The sequence below is a fragment of the Pristiophorus japonicus genome, chromosome 14 (genome assembly GCF_044704955.1).
Source record: "Pristiophorus japonicus isolate sPriJap1 chromosome 14, sPriJap1.hap1, whole genome shotgun sequence".
Classification (NCBI taxonomy): Eukaryota; Metazoa; Chordata; class Chondrichthyes; family Pristiophoridae; genus Pristiophorus; species Pristiophorus japonicus.
The window spans coordinates 161,048,270-161,068,542 of NC_091990.1; the positions used below are offsets into that span (position 1 = coordinate 161,048,270).

The window sequence follows — 20,273 nt, forward strand, 5'->3', positions numbered from 1 at the left end:
GGAATGTTGGCCTTCATTGCGAGAGGGATGGAGTACAAAAGCAGGGAGGTCCTTCTGCAACTGTATAGGGTATTGGTGAGGCTGCACCTGGAGTACTGCATGCAGTTTTGGTCATCTTACTTAAGGAAGGATATACTAGCTTTGGAGGGAGTACAGAGACGATTCACTAGGCTGATTCCAGAGATGAGGGGGTTACCTTATGATAGATTGAGTAGACTGGGTCTTTACTCGTTGGAGTTCAGAAGGATGAGGGGTGATCTTATATAAACATCATATATAAAATAATGAAAGGCATAGACAAGATAGAGGCAGAGAGGTTGTTTCCACTGGTCGGGGAGACTAGAACTAGGGGGCACAGCCTCAAAATACGGGGGAGCCAATTTAAAACCGAGTTGAGAAGGAATTTCTTCTCCCAGAGGGTTGTGAATCTGTGGAATTCTCTGCGCAAGGAAGCAGTTGAGGCTAGCTCATTGAATTTATTCAAGTCACAGATAGATAGATTTTTAACCAATAAGGGAATTAAGGATTATGGGGAGCGGGCGGGTAAGTGGAGCTGAGTCCACGGCCAGGTCAGCCATGATCTTGTTGAATGGCGGAGCAGGCTCGAGGGGCTAGATGGCCTACTCCTGTTCCTAATTCTTATGTTCTTATGTTCTTAAGAGGAAGCGAGATAAGCATATGAGGGAAAAAGGAATAGAAGGATATGATGAAGAGGTGTGGGAGAAGGCTCATGTGGAGTTTAAACACCGGCATGGACCTGTTGGGCCAAATGGCCTGTTTCTGGGCTGTAAATACTTTGTATTATTTTGTAAAGAGCGGTGAAAATTGGGGCGGGGCTAAGGAGACGGCTTAAAAATGTCCCCATGTGTGAGGCTGGTCAAAGACAGTTTGCAGTTTTTTTCATTTATGAGCTACAGTCATCTCATCATATTGCCTTGACCTGCGTGAAGTGGCCTCTTGAGTATTTATGCTATTCCAAATATCACTTTACTTTTCTATAGTGTATTATTCTAAATCAGGTTTATCACATTACAAGCCAATATTACTTGCACCAACCTAATGTTTGTTCTTATAGTTTTTGTTTGATATAGACAGGAAAATAACAGCTTTCCCCAACCGCCCCTCCCCCCAAGTTCTAACTCCAGTGATTTTCTTTTGAAAGGTTAAAATTGGACCTCCCGTTAATGGCCGAGTGAGTAAATGACATGTGTTACAGCACTGAGCCTGGCATTATCAGGTTTGAGCCATGGACGGCGCTGATTAAGCAGATCTCAGCCAGTGTGATGCTGGGGCACTGCAAAAGGCTCAACTGGCGCCTAAGCAAAGAAGGGATCACTGCTGATCACTATCCACTGACCTCTGCTAAAAATGTGCATGTTTGGATGTTAGAGGAGCACAGGATCGCACTCAACCATGAGGCCGAAATAGGCTGCTGACACGTGCTGCCTAGGTTCACATATGTAGAAAGGTTAACTGGGGGAACACATCAGCAGTCTTCCGCGCCCATGGGATTGAACTACATCTTCAGGAGAGAAGGGAGAAAAAATATACAATGGACAATTTATTTGCAATTTCGTCAATGAAATCATTCTTTGAATCCTTTACCATAAACATGTAGCAAAGCACGGGATTTACTGCGTAGCACTCAAATAATTCAGTTTACCGAAAGATCGTTACCTTTATTTTCTGCTGGGTTTAACTGCCTGTCACCAATGCTAGTTCCATCACAATTGCCTGACTCTGGTTTTTCCGTTGGTACCGTCCTCTCTGAATGTATCAACATTGTAATAACTGGTTTACAGCACACTAGGAAAAACACACAAACTGAATTAGAAGAATCATAGAATGGTTGCAGCACAGAAGGAGGCCATTCGGCCCGCTGAGCTTGTGTCGGTTCTCTGCAAGAGCAGTTCGGCTACTCCCACTCCCCCACCCTTTCCCCGTGGCCCTGTAATTTTTTTTTTCCTTCCGGTACTTATCCAATTTATTTTTGAAAGCCACGATTGAATCCGCCTCCACTACCCTTTCAAGCACTGCATTCCAGATCCTAATTAAGCCTGTACGATGTTCACAGTTACACACCGCGCATCAAACTTGGCCAGTTAAGATGGAAAGATACGGCTACTGCATACTTAACTCTTAGCAGCAAATATTACAGATATCCAGAGCAGCCACATTAGAGGATGCAATGTTCAGAGCAAGTTTTATCCAAATTGCTTTCTGAAGATTCATACAAAAGAACATAAGAAATAGGAGCAGGAGTAGGCCATTCGGCCCCTCTAGACTGCTCCGCCATTCAATAAGATCATGGCAGATCTTCTACCTCAACTTCACTTTCCTGCACTATCCCCAGATCCCTTGATTCCCTTAATATCCAAAAATCTATCAATCTCTGTCTTAAAAAGACTCAACGACTGAGCATCTACAGCCCTCTGGGGTAGAGAGTTCCAGAGATTCGCCACTCTCTGAATGAAGAAATTTCTCCTCGTCTCAGTCCTAAATGACCGATCCCTTATTCTGAGACTGTGACCCCTGGTTCTAGACTCCTCAGCTAGGGAAAATATTCTCCCAGCATCTACCCTGTAAAGCCCTGTAAGAATTTTGTGTGTTTCAATGAGATCACCTCTCATTCATCCAAACCCTAGGGAATATAGGCCTAGTCTACTCAATCAATACGCCATTTACCAGCTGGTCTTCAGTCGTCTTGGACCCCCTTACCACTGGATCAAGACCTTGCTCAGCCCGTGTGGTAGCCGGTGTGCAACGACCACCCCACGTTAAAAGAACTCACACACAGGCATCTTCCACTCCTCTAACAATGCACAAAGTGCTATGAACTTGACTGACATTAGTGACACGTCATGTCACATTCTAAGCTATTTCACTCTCACTTTCAAACGTTAAATGTTGGAAAACGAACGGATGAAAAGTTCAATCAAATCGAATAACAATATTAATGTGGAAAGGAGATTCTAAATAAATACAAGCATAGTTTCAGAAACTACCTGCAGAGATTACAAATTCCACTGGAATTACACCTCAGCATCTACAGTGTATTTCCCACAGTCAGCACCGTACCTGAAGGTAAACGCCTGTGCCTCTGAAGTGAGGAAGAATCCACGAATGAGTGATGGCAGTTGTCACATTTATAGGGTTTCTCTCCAGTATGGCGACGGAGGTGCACCTTGAGGTGGGAACTGCGATAAAATGCTTTGCCGCAGAAGTTGCACGAGTAAGGCCGTATCCCTGTGTGAGTGCGGCGGTGCTCGTTGAGATTCGACTTCTCTGCAAATGCCCTTCCACAATCCTCACATGCAAAGGGCTTCTCCCCGGTGTGTGTCCGGCGGTGCATCGTTAACTGCTCTTTACGAAAAAATCTCCTTTCACAATAGTCACAGTTAAAACGCTTCTCTTTATCACGGACCAGTGAGCTGGCATTCGGCGTCCTTTTATTCTTACCGCCGAATACACTTATTCTCCCAAAGTTTAACAGGTGCTTAAATGTGTCCGGTTTATCTTGGGATAGATTACTGTCCATCTGCTTCAAACTATTAACCAAAACATCCCCAGGCAGAGTCTCTCCTTCATTATCTCGACGGTCATTCTCAAGCCAAGACTTTTGAGGATCACAAACTTCACTTTCTGGAAGAACTCTATTAACTGAACCTGTGTAGTAAAAAAAAAACTCAAAGATCCACTGATGAAAAACTTGCCTAATCAATGTATACCAAGATTTGGAAGTCAGAGAAATATTAGCTGTCTCAGAAATTTATTTCTTCCAAGCAAAAAACATTCATATTGTAACTTAGTAGTAATTTGTCATTTAACCGTTAAAATGTCACTAGTCATTACAAAAACTCCAAGAATAAAATCCCATTTTAAGGAGTCAGGTACCTTACAAGAAGGGTCTTTCTAGGTGAGGAATTCAGAAATATTTTATCACAGTCATCACGTTTTAAACGGTGCTTCTCCCTTGTCTGAGCAGATTTGCACCTCTGAGTGTTGCGATGAAATGCTTTCATCAAAAATACTACACATGCAGGGCAATGTTCCCTGTATTACTGGGGTCCGCACGGCCCCTTTAACGGGTTGGATGGTTCAAAATTCCGCACGTCTGTGTTTTTTTCTCACCGACTGTGGGAGACCCCTGGAGCGCTGTGAGAACATTGATGCAGCGGTACTCATCCGTGTCAATGCAACAAATGTCCACTTAAGCCCAACTTCTTTCGATAAAGCTTATCCACGTTCATTATATCTATAGGGTATCTTGCCAGTGTGTGAGCATCAAGTGATTCTCTTGGAAAGAAAAAAGATTTCCCTACAATATTCACATTTAAATTGCTTTTGGTCATTTTCACCAAGTCCCTCTCCATTCCCATGTGTCCTTTTACAGGGATTTATCTTGTTGCACACGTTAGCTTCTGGAACTACAGAAATCCTATGGGGTGAATGAGATTTTCTTCACTTTCTAAACTGCCACTGGCAAGATCATTTAAACTATAAAGTGGTCTCCTACCTCCCGAGGGTGCCGTCGTCTGGTCAACATTATGATGCGACTGAATTTGCGCAGTATTCCCATGGTCTGGCTCCTCTTCAACTGGGTCACCACAAGATAATTTTTTGAAATCTAGAAAATGAAACAATAGCTAAAAATATGAGTGATACAAAATAGTTCAAACAAAGTGTCTTTGGCAGCAATTTCATACAGCGATCTTAAGTCACTAGAGCTGAAACATGGACTGGAATTTGTGAAGCTTTAACTGAAATTTTGTAGGCTCCTTGAATTCAATAGAGATTCATGAGGTCTAAAAAAAAAAAGGTTGAAAGGCCAAATCTACAAATTCTAGACAAGCAAATTTGACCTCTGTTGTTGGGAATTTTAAAAAAAATCTTGAGATCTAACAGGTGAAAAGCAGAACTTCTGAAAGGATAGATACCATGGATTTAGACCAGGCAGGTCAGGTTTAACCTACCTGCTGAGCTTTTCTGAAGACGGACATAGGACACATGCAGGGCAACGTTCCCTGTAATTAACAAACAGGACAAAGCAGCCCGCTGGATTGGCACCCCATCCACCACTTTCAACATTCACTCACTTCACCACCGGTGCCCTGTGGCTGCACTGCAGCAACTTCCTCAGCAGCACCTCACAAACCTGCGACACTTCCACCTAGAAGGACAAGGGCAGCAGGCGCAGGGGAACACCACCACCTGCAAATTCCCTTCCAAGTTACACACCATCCTATCTTGGAAATATAGCGGCGTTCCTTCATCGTCGCTGGGTCAAAATCCTGCATCTCCCTCCCCATCAGCACTGTGGGAGTTCCTTCACCACAAGGACTGCAGCGGTTCAAGAAGGTGGCTCACCACCATCTTCTCAAGGGAAGTTAGGGATGGGCAATAAATGCCGGCCTTGCCAGCGACACCCACACCCAGAACGAATAAAAAAAAAGATGGACATGGTTGACAGTGAAACACAGTTGCTAATATATTAACATTTTCAGCAGATTTTTGACAAGTAACGGCTAAAATAAAACGTGCACAGAAAATTCAGTTAAATAGGAGCTTTACAAGCTGAAAAGAGGTTACAGAGGGGGTATACTGTATTTCATAGAATGAATTGTAGAATGTTACAGCACACCACTCAACCCTTTAATTCTGCGTTGATGCTTTCTCTCCGATGAGGCATTTAGTTTAATCCCACTCATCTGCTTGCTCTCATGCCCTTTTGTGTTTCTCCTTTTTTACAAGTAATAATCTAATTCCCTTTTTCAACCATTTATACTTCAACAACAGTTTGTGGTAGAGGATTCTGAATTCGAACCACACTCTATGTAACGAGTACAGAATTAGAAAGAGGATAGCAAACTGGATTAAAAATTGGTTAGAAGGGAGTAAACAGAGAGTAGGAGGCAGTTTTTCTACAGAGGTCGGAAATGGACAATGGTGTCCCATAGGGTTCAGTTCTGGGACTAATTCTGTTCAGTGTCCATCAATGGATATAGGTCAAGAAGGAATGGTGTCAAAATTTCCAGATGATACCAAAAAATAGGTGTAGTTCATTATTTAGAAAACCAAAGGAAACTGCAAATGAACGACTTGCATTTATATGGTGCTTTTCACGACCCCAGGATGTCCCAAAGCGCTTTACAACCAATGAAGTACTTTTGAAGTGTAGTCACTATTGTAATGTAGGAAAGTGCTATTGATAAGATGGGGGAAATGGGCTAAAAAGTGGCAGATGGAATTCAATGTCAGTAAGCGTGAGGTGATGCACTTTGCTAAATAATAAAAGCAGTAATCTTGCTCTAAATGGAAGTAGGCTAGAGTTTGTGGAAGAGCAGAGGGATTTGGTGGTACAGGTTCATGGGACATTAAAGGCCACACCTCAAGTTAATGAGACCATAAAAAATATAATGGAATTCTAGGTTTAATCAGAAGCAGAACTGAATATTAAAGCCAAGAGGTAACGGTGAACCGATATAAAACCTTAAGACCTCAGTCAGAGTATTGTGTGCAGTATTGGGGGCCAAAATTGCCCTCCGCCCCAAACGGGGAGGATAATTCAAATGAAATGAATACTCGCCGCTCGAATCCGTGGGGGCGGGGAATAGAGGGAAATTGGCCTCTTGAAATGTTTTTATTTGTCCGGGTGGTGTTTGGGGCGGGGAAGTGCTTTGGTAGCGGGGAGGAAGGCGAGTGGTGTCATCAGCGCGACACGGAAGTGCTGGGTCAGTTAAAGAGGAGGGCCGCTGTGAGCTCTGCAGCCATTTTAGTGGTGCCCATTGGACCACCAGTCAGGTTTTCAGCCGGGCCAGTGGCCCAGTACCCAAGAGGGGGTATCGGGCTGCCTGTTGGCGGCCATGCCGAACCCGTGGCCACCATGTCGGGCCAATTTCAGAGTCGGCCGACAATTAAAGTATAATAGTAGCCGCAGCGGTGTGCCCTCTCCTTTAAGGGCAGACGCGCTACCAAGCCACTGGCAGCTTCCCGCCGGGGTGGGAAGGAGTCACCGCCGGGCGGTAAGGGGTTGGCGCATGCCCAACGGGGCAGGAACACGGGTGGAGCGGAAACCTGTTTCCACCGCTCCCGACCCGGGGGCAATTTTGGATGGGTCAGCCCATCCACCTGGCCCCGGTTGGAAAGGCCTTACTGCTCCATTACCGCCTCTACCTTAAAGAGAGGGGCAACTTTGGCCCCTTGGTCTCCACACTAAGGATATTGAAGTTTTAGAGAGTACAATGCAGCTTCACTAGGATGATGCCAGATATGAGGAAGTACAAATACAAAGACTTGAAAAATTAGATATTTGTTTATTATATTAATGCAGATTATGGGGCAATCTAAGTATTTACAATCCTGAAAGGATGGGACAAGGTAGACTGTTTCCAGTAAGTAAGAGGTCTCCAAGAAGGGTTTCAGATTAGACTGGATATGGCAACAGGGTGGGTGAATATGAGTATGACTATATACTCGCATGGAGACTAAACTGCACAAACTGGATAAGTTGAATGGCCCATTTCCATTTGTAACTTCTATGTATAATGCAATCTATGACCTTTTTTCTAACTTCCCCTGATAGAAACATGGAAGTTTACAGCACAGAAGGAGGCCCTTCAGCCCATCGTGTCCATGCTGGCCAGAAAAGAACTATGCAGCCTACTCCCACTTTCCAGCTCTTGGTCCGCAGTCCTGTAGGTTACAGCACTTCAAGTGCATATCCAAGTACTTTTTAAACGCGATGAGGGTTTCTGCCTCTTCCGCCCTTTCAGGCAGTGAGTTCCAGGTGAGTTTCACCCTCTGGGTGAAAAAAGTTTTCAACATCCCTCTAATCCTTCTACCAATCTCTTTAAATCTATGTCCCCTGGTTATTGATCTCTCTGCTAAGGGAAATGGGCCCTTCCTATCCTCTATTCCTTTTTATCTATCCCTTTAGTTCTTTTTCTGGTTATGTTAAACTTGTGGTCTCTCACTACCAGCATGGTAACACAGGGAAAATAATGAGGACCAATGCAATCAGATTCATAAAGATTTTGACCTTTTAAGTAACTAGGCCTTGGGAGGGGTTGATACAGTTTAATTTAGAAAGGTGTAAAATAATTATTATTGGATCAAGGAATCAAAAGAGTATGTGGTAAATGAAACAGCGTGCTGATCAGAAGAGATCTATAGCAGATAAATCTATACAATTGCAGCAACAATGTTCCCTTTAAGCTGCATGGCCACGCAGTGCTCTGGAGCTGGCTCACTGGCTGTTAAATGGGAAAAACCGCACATGCGCGGTATTTGAAATGGACCTCACAGAAAAGTTAAAAGGAACATTGGTGAGCAATATTCCTTAATTTTAAAAAGTAAGATACTCGGTTGTAGGGTGATGGGAGTATAAATCTAAAGATGATTATTTTTACTTTATAAAGTGTTAATCAGATCTCATCTGGATTATCGTGTGCAGTTCTGGTCTCCATGGGGAATGTATTATTGCTCAAGGGAGAACGGAGACAGGCAACAAAGATGATTCTGGGTCTCAGGAATGCAAGTTACGGAGAAAGATTAAAATAACAGAGGTTCTATAGAATTGAAAGTTTTTGAGATTATGAAGTGAATTGGCAAAACTAATGTCGGCAACCAATTCATTATGGTGAAGGGTTCAAAAGTTAGAGAATACAATTTTAAAAATGAGAAAATTATGACAAGATAAGAAAGGAAATCAGGGACAACTTTTTTCACCCACCTTGGTCTGTCTCTTCCTCAGTTTTTATTCCTTGTTGTATCTGTTGCACAGAATATTTCCCAGCCACCTGTATTCTGCTGTAAGTGCAAACATTTCCATGTATCCCTGTGAGTGGTCTCCTTTCATGCATAGGCCTGTTTACTTCATCATGCCCATGCCAGATGAACAGTTCATGCGCTGGTTCAATTGAGCGACTCACTCTGTAATAGATCTTTCCACTACACTGGGAAAGGGTCAGATTTTTCTCTTCTGGTGTCTTGGCAAGATTCACAAACCTGGATAAAGTACAGATTTTTTTATATCACATGGGTCACATTTCAATGTTTCCTCTGGTCATCAGAACACTATTCTACCTGTTTTATAATCTACTTGTAATGTATTTGCTTCATGGGTTCTTTGCTTAAGAATTCATAGCAACACATTGTTATTAAGAATTAGTTGGTTTATTAACAAACGTTTAACAATCACACTACACATTACCAGTTCATCCACTAGGCTCACAACTAGACCCAACTGAGTCTCGTGAACATCACGTGACTGGCTAAGCCATTCACATTGCAACAGCTCTACAAACCTGTGAACATACTCAAGTGCATACATTACACTACCTGCTGTGCAAGTGCGGTTATTTTTTTGACTAACATTTACCCAACAAACACATAATAACGAGATAAAAACAGAAAATGCTGGAAATCTCAGTGGGTCAGGCAGCATCTGTGGAGAGAAAAACAGTTAACATTTCAGATCGATGACCCTTCATCAGTGCTGGCAAATGTTCGGAAAGAACTGATTTTTAAGGAGCACTGAAAGGGGGAGGGGAAGAAAGAACAAAAGGGAAGATCTGTGATCGGGTGGAAGGCAGGAGAGATTAGAGAGACAAAAGAGACGATGGGCCGAATTGAAATGGTAATGGTCGGAGTTAGAAAAAGGATAGTCTAGATAGGGTGTGAATGGCAGAGTAATGACCAGCTGCCATTGGAGACAAAGAGAAAAAAAACATAAGATGGGGGTTGGGTGGGTGGGGAAAGGGAGCCAAAGATGGGCAGAGGTTACACTCTGAAATTGTTGAACTCGATGTTGAGTCCAGAAGGCTGTAAAGTGCAAGAAGGTGGCCTGATCTTCCAACATTTTCTATTTTTATTTCAGGTTCCAACATCTGCAGTATTTTGCTTTTGACATAATAACGAGAGGCTTGTTATTTAGATACGAGGAGCTGAAAATCTTACCTGCTCCTTTTCTTCAGCAGGGAAATGGGAAGAAAATAATCAATGAAAAGTCTGTTGGTACGCTTGGTGAATTCATGGTGCAACAATAATTTGGCTACTGGAGGCTGCAACAATATGTAAATAACTTACTAAGCATGACAAGACCCAAGTACACCAGTACAGTGCTGTGTGGGCTGGCCTGGTTCGGGATCAAAATGCCAACATTTTTTTAAAAAATCATACCATCTGCAGCTGACAAGGTGGAGCCAGTGAGCTCCTCACTATTCCTTGGCCTCAGCAGGGTGACAGGAATTGTGTTAAGAGCAGTTGAGGTATGACTCTCCCTCCCCTTTTCCCTCCTGTTCGTAGGGGATGCACCAACCTTACTCTCAACTATTTTCCTACCAAATTGCTGAGAATAAAAACTTGGTCAGGCATTGTAATGTACGCACCTATAGAGCTGTTGGTGGGCACCCGGTGCAAAGGGGAGCGGGTAGGTCGGAGGGCCTCCTTGTAGGACTGCTCCTGGGCCTGGCCAAGGTGGCCATTAACCGGTCCAGGCAGCGGGCGGTCGAGGGGGTCGTTCAGCCCAACTATCTGCCTCTCTTCCGTGGCTATGTTCGCGCCAGGGTGTCCCTGGAGATGGAGCACATGGTGTCCACTGGTACGCTCGCGGCCTTCCACAAGGGGTGGGCACCGAAGGGACTGGAGTGTATCATTACACCCGGCAACCAAATTTTAATTGGAGCTATGTTTCCTTTGAACTTTAATTTTTAAATTTATGGGTTGTAGTGCCCTTGCCAAAAGGGGGCATTTGATTTAAAGTTTAGTTTAAAATAGTTGTAGAGCTGTTGAGTTGGGAGTGGCTTAGCCAGTCACGTGATGTTCACAAGACTCAATAAAACCCCAGCCAGTTGCGTTCGGGGATCCACGATGAGGTATGTGGTTATGAGCCTGGTGGGTGAACTTGTAATGTGTAGTGTGATTGTCAAACCTTTTGCTAATAAACTAACTAGTTCTAAATAGCAATATGTTGCTATGAATTCTTAAGCAAAGAACCCATGAAGCGAACACATTACAGGTGTGAACTTGAAATGCATGCCACCACTGAAACCACAGTTGCTATTAAAAAGTAGAACTTCATTTTTATTAATTAAACAATAAGACTGTTACTACAGAGGCGACAGTAGCACAGTGGTTATGTTACTTGACTTGTAATCCAGAGGTCTGGACCGATGATCTGGAGATGTGAGTTCAAATCCCACTACGGCAGCTGGAAAATTTAATTAAATACAACTAGAATAAAAAGCTAGTATCAGTAATGGTGACCATAACACTACCGGATTGTCATAAAAACCCATCTGGTTCATTGATGTCCATGAAGGAAAGCTGCCATCCTTACCCGGTCTGGCCTATATGTTCACTCTTAAATGCCCTCTGTTGTACCAAACTGCGACAAAAAATCATGGACTGCAGTAGTTCAAGAAGGCATTTGAAGTGCCCTAACCTACAAGGCTACGGACCAAGAGTTGGAAAGTGGGATTAGGCTGGATAGCTCTTAGTCGGACGGCACGAACACAATAGGCCGAAACGGCCTCCTTCCATGCTGTAAATTTCTATCATTCTAAGGCAGCGCACCACCACCTTCTCAACGGCAATTAGGGATGGGCAATACATGCTGGTCTTCCAGCATTTATAAAAAATATATTTTTTTTTAATTACTTCTTCAAAGATTTGTGAAGTCTTTCTAGTGAGCAGCTGAGCCATAAAACTGTAAAGTTTGTGATTCAATCCCTGGTTCGTGCCAAGCTTTCTGATATAAGCAGGGGCATCTGTGGGGTGCTACCATTGGTCTGAGTGTCTCTAGATTAGAGACTGTATAGTGACACATGAAATGTAATTTGTTTGCATGTACTACAAGGTATCCCGTATTGGACCGAATTGCACTTGAACTGGAAAACAAGGAAATGTAACGAACGGAACTGTCGTCAGCACCCAAATAATAGTGTATGGGATTGCTGACCGCAGCTAAAGGTACTGAAATGCCTTTGAATGTACTGTACAGATTTTTTTTATGAATAAAGTATATTTTGAAATTAAAAAAAGTCTCTAGATTAGAGAAAGGAAAGTTGACAAAGGTTGCCACTGACTCACTCCTAGAATGGTGCGTGTGCACACTGGGTTAGGACAGGGTTGCGCTGAATTGTGATTGGCTCCCAATGATTGTGGACGCACTACTTTCAAGACTTGCACATTCATAATGGTCACGTGGGTGAGGTACTGGCCAACAACCAGAAAGAAATCAACATCTTTAGAAGAGGGAAGGGTAGAAAATTGCAGAAGAAAAAAAAGAGGAATATTTATCAAATCTAGCAGAATTTAAAGGCAGCTGTGAACATATTTATGGGCTGAAGTTAACACTGTTTATCTTTGGAAAATTTAAGCGAAAAGCAGAATAAACCAGCAACTCACAACAGTTACTCAGTAAAGTCAAGAAATATACTCTCCCCTAGAGCAATACAACTAGAGATGTAAAAATGGAGATCATGCTTTTGGGAAAATCCATATTATTTCTGGGACAATAAGCAGAAAATTGCAACTACAAAACAAAGCATTAAATGGACTGTGTGATAGAGGGACTAACTGACAACTCACCTCATCCAGTTGGATTTAGATTCATCAAAGGCTCCTGGTTTGACCAAATTTCTCTCCTGCACCTGTGAATTGAAAATTGCTTTTTGTACCGATGTATTTATAATGGAAGATATACGCTTTGAAGAACATAATGTATCTCGGGCGCTTTTTATAATGAACATGGTAGGAGTTCCTGGCCTTGACAAAACAAGTCTTTAGCTTAACCAAATGACCATAATATATAAAACATCATTCAATTTCAAAAGCAACATCTGGCTGCTTACTGCACGCATTCTGTTCATTGCTTATGAGCTGCTGCTGAATAAAACGGCCATCATAATGCATCAAGCTCATTGGCACTCTACCAGCCAAAGAAACATGTTTGCGGATGAAAAGTTTCTATTGGAGGGAGATGGGGAATTAGCAATAATAAAAATATTAACAAGAGGAAACTATACATACCAGCTGGGAATATCGCTTTTCCATAGAACCTTGGTCAACTGCAATCTGGCCTTCGTACGGTCCAAATAGGACCCCTTTAGGTATGGTCTTCGCAGTGCACCAAACTCCAAGCCCTCCCTCTCGATTTCCCGATGGTCCCACTGCAAGCCCATGGGGAATGGTGTAAAATGCTCTCGAAGGGGTGTCAACCTCAACAGGTGTGTCCATGACAAACATAGGTGGCCCATGAACAAAGCAGCCACTCCCAAAATATTCCTGACTGTCTTCACAGACTAAGAAAAACAGAAAAAAAAAACTTTACCTTACGAAGGAGCTTCTGAGCAAGAACTAAATAACAAACTTTTAACCAAATGTAAAGATAAAAGGGCCGAAATTCCCCCTTTCTATAAGAGCCGTGACCGCCTCAAAGAGGTGGCCACGGGTCGGTAAGCAGTCACCGCTCGGTCGGTGTGGAGGAGCCGTCATTTTGAAAATTGCCCTCGTGGATTTTCCCAGTGGAAAATGTCTCTGCTCCGCCCGTGTTGCCGCCCGTTGACAGGCAGCGACCACCTTTCCACCCCGTGTGGGAAATTGCCCCGCAGGAGCGGATCGGCTGCCGGTCGATGACACTGACAGCTTTTCCCGGTGGGAAGCTACTTGCGGCTGGGCGGCGCGTCCGCCCTTAAAGGGGGGAGGGCGCACTTCCGCGGCTGCCATTTTATTTTAATTGTCGGCCGACTGCTACGTTGCTCCGAAAATGGTGGCCACGGGTTAGGCCGGGCTGCCAACAGGCAGTCCAGCACCCCTTCTTGGGTATCGGGCCACTGGCCCGACCGAAACCCTCTCTGATGGCCCATGTGTGCCACTAAAGTGGCTGCAGAGTTCGCAGCGGCCCTCACCTTTAAATTAAGGGGAGGGACATTGTGACGCTTCAGCACGGCGCTGATGACTCGAAGCGACAGCCGCTCCAACCCGCCCACAGTTCCGCCCCTCTGACCACAGCTGCTCCGAACCACCCGCCCGATGATGACACCACATCCGCGCCCGCTCCAAAAAAAAACAAAGAGCTGAATTTCCCCGGATTGTCCGCCCATGAAATGTCCTGCTTCGGGCGGAGGGCAATTTTGGCCCCAAGATGTTCCGACGAAAGGTCTTTCACCTGAAACATTAACTCTGTTTCTCTCTCCAGAGATGCTGCCTGACCTGCTGAGTATTTCCAGCATTTTCTGTTTTTATTTATGATTTCCAGCATCCACAGTGTTTTGCTTTTATAAAGAAATCTGTTGATTTAACCTGCACAGAAATAGTCATAAATTACATATCGGCTTAAACTCAAGGGGCACCTCCATTAAAACTGGAATGCCTACTGTGGCTCAGTTAATAGCACTCTCGCCTCTGAGTCGGAAGTTTATGGGTTGAAATCCCAGTCCAGAGACATGAGCACAAAAATCCAGGCTGACTCTCCAATGCAGTACAGTGGTGCCGTCTTTCGCATGGGACATTAGTACAGCTCTCCCAGATGGACGTAAAAGATCCCATGACACTATTTAGAAGCGCAGGGGCATTATTCCCAATGTCCTGGTCAATATTTATCCCTCAATCAACATCACAAAAACAGATTATCTGGTCATTATCACATTGCGGTTTGTGGGAACTTGCTGTGCGCAAATTGGCTGCTGTGTTTATTACATTACAACAGTGACTACACTTCAAAAATACTTCATTGGCTGCAAAGCGCTTTGGGATGTTGTGAACAGCGCTATATAAATGCAAGTCCTTCTTTTTAGAGCCTGAGCCATATTTTGCTACTACAAATACCATGTGGAAATTAACAGTTTCGGGAGACAGATTAAAGAGGAAAAGCAGGATATGCAGTAATTACAAATAAAGTATCCATTTGTGTGGTGCTGCTTACATGTAGTGAGGGACCTGTGATACAGTTTCGGATGTTTATTGCGATCCTGCTGCAGCTTAAACACGTAACATTTCACTCACCACTGGACCAGCACAAATGTACTAAAGCAATACATCATGCGACTGACACAAAGTAAAAATATTATGCAGCTTGTGGATACTCAAAGATACAGAACTCACAGATCTAATATTTGTACAGGCGCAGCACCTAAAATGCGGAACCTTCGGGACCTAGGCCGTTCCGGAGTTCGTGTTTTTCCGTACTTTCGAACGTGTTTCCGACGTCACAAATCCGGAAACACCCGAGCCCAGGTTCGGGTGTTTCCGGATTTCGGAACGACAAAAAGACGGGGGCAGGACCCCGCCAAAGAGAGAGGGCCCCGCCGAGGATGTGTTCGAGCCGGCCGGGGCCCCGCTGAGGAGGTGTTCGGGCGGGCCGGCAAAGAGGCCCGAGGTAAGGGCAGCGGCGGTGGGACGAGGCGGGCAGTGGCGAGGCGATCCAGAGTTCGGACAGCAGTGGGGCCCCCCCGAGGTCGGCAGCATCAGCGGGTCCGGATTCCGGAACATTTTACGGATTCTGGACGACGCTGCCATCGATCGTTCGGAGTCAGGATCATTCCAGATTCCGGATTTTCGATGCTGCACCTGTAATAACATATTGCAAGAGAACATTTTTAACAGGATATATATGGGTAAAAGGTGGGAGAATAGGGCTGTCAGCAGATTCAGGTGAAGTCTTTAACCAAAGGTAAAAACAAAATCTTTGGTTACGAAACCCAGGCGGGTAGATGGAGTTAAGATACAGATCAGTCATGATCTAATTAAATGGCAGAACAGACTTGAAGGGATGAATGGCCTACTCCTGTTCCTATCTTCCCAAGTCCTAGGACATAACACATATTTTAAATGACTGCTTCACATCAATCCTCACTCCAGTAGACTATGCTCAGTTGGTTATTTAAATTGTAAGTAAGTGTCAAAGTAGATGCAGATATAATCCTGGACTGAATAAAAGTGTCTCAAAACAGGTTGGGCTGCTGATCCTGGCAGCATTCACCCAGGGGTGCTGAAAGAAAACTTTGAGCGATTTAATTGATTACTGGGTTGCTCGTTCGTGATTAGTAGCTTTTCCTGCCTGTCTGTATTTGAGCGTTTTGGATACCTGTAGTAGTTTTGCACTCGGGATGCACATGAGAAGGAAGACCTTAATTATGGAGATTTTTTAAAAATCCTAATGATGTAACAAAAACTGAACTCAATTTAATACTCCAATTATCCAAACTGAAGATTTACTTACACGAGTTAGCATTTTCACCACTGCTTTCTTGAGGAATGCTGCTGTCTTTTGTTAACTCCCTCAGAGATGGTGCTTGCATCTCCACAGACTGGCTTGAGTTCATATTTCCATCAAGCATCAGTTCCTACAAGAACAAATTGAGGTTGTTTAATAAAAAGGGAAAGAGGCATGTACATCTCATAGTAGTTAGACAAAATGGGCACATTTTCAAAAACTCAACCACCAGTTGATAAATCAGCAACCACACACAAAAAAGATAATTAATGACCCAAAAATTGTTGTCAAAGTAATGGCAGGGCTAACAGCACTCGCCGTTATTTAAGAAAGACTTGGATTTATATAGCGCTTTTCACGACCACCGGACATCTCAAAGCGCTTTACAGCCAATGACGTACTTTTGGGCCCCAAGTTTCCACATGATTTGCTCCTGACTTTTAGGAGCAACTGGTGTAGAACGCAGTATCTTAGAAATCGGAATTCTCGTCATTTAGTTTGCTCCAGTTCTAGTCAGTTAGAACAGTTTCACTTTGGAACAGAATTTTCTTTTCAAAAGGGGGTGTGTCCGGCCACTTACACCTATTTTCAAAGTTTCGTCAGTGAAAACTTACTCCAAACTAACTTAGAATGGAGTAAGTGAAGATTTTTGTACGCTCGAAAAAACCTTGTCTACACTTTAGAAAATCAGGCGCAGGTTACAAATCAGGCGTAGGGAATGGTGGGGGGGGGGTTTAAAGGGAAGTTTACAAACATTAAACACTTCAGTTTTACAAATAAAGAGGCATCATCAATAATAAATGATAAATACATCAATAAATCAACCAATAAATCAATCAAAAAAAATTAATAAGAAATCATTTTTTTTTAAATCAAAAAATAAAACATTTTCTACTTACCGACTGCAGCACCGGGAGCCCTCCAACAGCATGCTGGGATGCCCCCCCAGTGTGTCTCTGTCAGTGTCTCTGTCTGTGTATGTCTCTCATTCTCTGTCTGTCAGTGTCTGTGTTTCTGACAGCGAGGGGAGGGGGGTAGAGGGAGAGAGGGGGGGGAGCGATGGGGAGAAGGGGGGGGGGGGGAAGAGAGGGGGAGAAAGGAGATGGGGGGGGAGCGGGAGTCGGGGGTGGGAGTGAGAGTCGGGTCGGGTCCAGTCCGGGGGGGAGGGGGGGGGGGAGAGGGAGGCGGGGGCGGGAAGCGGGAGTCGAGTCGGGTCGGGAGGAAGCAGGAGCTGGCCGTGGGAGGAGCCTTATTCACGCAGCCCCAGTGAGGCCATTGGGCCAGGACTAGGGTCTGCGTGCTTCGGCCCCTCCCACACAGTTTCGGGCGCCTGGAGCTACTGCACATGCGCGCCCACTGTAGCGCGCATGTGCAGAGGTCCCGGCACTGTTTTCAGCGCATGGACCTGGCTCCGCCCCCTACAGCTCCTGCTGCGCTGCGCCGAGGGCCAGAGGACCTGCAGGGAGGTGGAGAATACGGAAGTTTTTTTTAGGTGCACTTTGTGGCGCGAAAAACGGGCGTCCAGGTCGAGACTGCGCCGTTCTAGGGCCCTTGGAGTGAAGTCACTGTTGTGCAAATGCCACAGCAATTTCAGGCAAGGGCAGATGCGCACTTAAAACGCAGAAATCGAAATGATGCTGTTAGAGATGTGCCATTCCACCATGAGCTTCGATAGACCCCTCGCTGTCTGGCTCCCCATTCAAAAGAATTGAGTAGGGTGAAGTTGCTGTATTTGCTCAGTGGATATGAAGTAAACTCACCACATAAAGTTAAGTCAAGGCATTTCAAGTCCAAGTACCCTTTCAATGATATGATAAGTGTTAATTACTGCCAGTCAACCTCTTTGGCACTGAAAATTAACTATTACAAGTGTGGAGTCTCACTAGTTCAAAATGTAACTGTTGTTAGAGATATTAAAAAATTAAATAATTTTATTTTTAACTTTTTCTTCATCACTTTTTTCTCTCTTATCTTTCTTTCTCTCTCTTTATTTCTCTTTCTGTACTTGATTTCAAATTGAATTCACCATTCTAAATTACACTGCCTTGTTCAGACCTTGCGCTGTTAATTTCACAATCCTTCAAATTGATTGGTTAAGGAGATACACAGTTGCTTGGCCTGCTTGCTCAGGTCCCAGGTGCTCTGTAGAGGGCGCAGTGCTGTTTCCATCTCCCACTTACAGCAACTTGCCAGGCAAAATATCATGGAGATTAAACGGGCAAGGGAAGGTCTCACAAACGGCCAGCGCCGTTCACTGACCGGTTACAGGAATGTTTGCGTCAATGAATTTTAATGTCTGTGGCTGTAAAGCAGTGTGGCGGCCTGGCTGATTAAGACCTTATTTTGTTGACAGACTGTCCTGGAGTACAGGGCTGGGATCCAGCCAGGATTGTGAAACAATACTGATTCTCTGCTGGACATATGATTGCTAGCCAATCACAGACCTGCCATGTCATCACAATGCTTGTTTTCCACAACGTACCAGTTCTCCAGCAGACTGCTCTTTAAATAAACTGGAAATTAAGAACATAAGAAATAGGAGCAGGAGTAGGCCATACGGCCCCTCGAGTCTGCTCCGCCATTTAACCTTTGAGGCTGCTGACCAAGGGCCGTGTGGCTCTTTGTCAGCCATCGCGGACACGATGGGCCGAAATGGCCTCCTATTGCGCTGTAAATGTCCACGTTTCTATGTAAAAGATGTTTTTACGTATCAGGGGGTACTTCCGGTTACAATTTTTCCAGATGGAAAGTATTCATCACCATCACCTTCAAAGCTTTTTGACGCAGAACTAACCATTTTGAACGAGTATAGGAGTCAGAAACATCTGAATCTGTCGGCTAAGTGACAAGGAGGCTGCTCTTAAGTAGATGGATTAAAGTAAGTATTTATATATGTGTTTTGATAAATCTCATTTAACAAAAAGATTCCATTGTACTGAGGTTTATCACATGGAGCAAATAGCTCTAAATTTACTTAGTTCTGAGTAGAACTAAGTATGTTTGCTCCTTGCTGTGTGTTAGTTCGTGCATCAGGAAAAGAAATTGCCCGTCCATTCCCCTGCTCTATTACTGTCAGTGTATGAATATTCTGCAGGGGAGGCAATCACTCTCAAAACCGAATGGCTGCAAATTCTGCAACATATAAGAACATAAGAAATAGGAGCAGGAGTAGGTCATACGGCCCCTCGAGCCTACTCCACCATTCAATAAGATCATGGCTGATCTGATCATGGACTCAGCTCCACTTCTCTGACCGCTCCCCATAACCCCTTATTCTCTTATCGTTTAAGAAACTATCTATTTCTGTCTTAAATTTATTCAATGTCCCAGCTTCCACAGCTCTCTGAGGCAGCGAATTCCACAGATTTGCAAACCTCAGAGAAGAAATTTCTCATCTCAGTTTTAAATGGGCGACCACTTATTCTAAGATCATGCCCTCTAGTTCCAGTCTCCTCCATCAGTGGAAACATCCTCTCTGCATCCACCTTGTCAAGCCCCCTCATAGGGCCCAAGTTTCCACATGATTCGCACCTGATGGAGAACGGACTATTTTAGAAATCGCAATTCTCCACATTTTTTTTTCTGCAGTTCTAGTCAGGTAGAGCAGTTCTAGTTTAGAACAGAATTTTTTCTTCAAAAGGGGGCGTGTCCGGCCACTGACGCCTGATTTGAAAGTTTCCACAGTGAAAACGTACTCCAAACTAAAGTAGAATGGAGCCAGTGAAGATTTTTGTAGAACTGAAAAAACCTGTTCTACACGTTAAAAAATCAGGCGCAGGTTACAAATTAGGCGTCCAGAACGAGGTGGAGGGGGGGGGGGGGGGAAGGGAACTCATTAAATTCGACAATAAATCCTTATTTATACTTCTACAAATATTATACAAATAAATCCAACCTGAATAAACATTTATAAGCCAAGAAAATATTAAATAAACCATCTTCCTACCTGTGTGAAAGTGCTTCAGGCACGGAGAATTCTGCAGCCATTCGTGCCGCTGAGCAGGAGAGAGAGGGAGAGAGGGAGAGAGGGAGAGAGGGAGAGAGGGAGAGAGGGAGA

General features: G+C 44.1%; 1 protein-coding gene across 6 annotated transcripts in view; it reads right to left on the reverse strand.

Moving 5' to 3' along the window:
- Positions 1–20,273, reverse strand: part of LOC139280172 (zinc finger protein 420-like) — a 69,570-nt gene that overhangs the window by 37,118 nt on the left and 12,179 nt on the right. For 5 of the 6 annotated variants that reach the window (XM_070899734.1, XM_070899736.1, XM_070899733.1 and 2 more), the window contains 7 exons: positions 16,223–16,346; positions 13,033–13,304; positions 12,592–12,653; positions 8,732–9,006; positions 4,517–4,627; positions 3,079–3,666; positions 1,678–1,806 (listed from right to left, as the gene is read on the reverse strand). In XM_070899734.1, coding sequence (XP_070755835.1) covers positions 1,678–1,806; positions 3,079–3,666; positions 4,517–4,627; positions 8,732–9,006; positions 12,592–12,653; positions 13,033–13,304; positions 16,223–16,346 — 1,561 coding nt within the window. Of the gene's footprint in view, positions 1–1,677; positions 1,807–3,078; positions 3,667–4,516; positions 4,628–8,731; positions 9,007–12,591; positions 12,654–13,032; positions 13,305–16,222; positions 16,347–20,273 lie in introns of those variants that run through there. The other variant, XM_070899737.1, reaches the window with a different exon arrangement.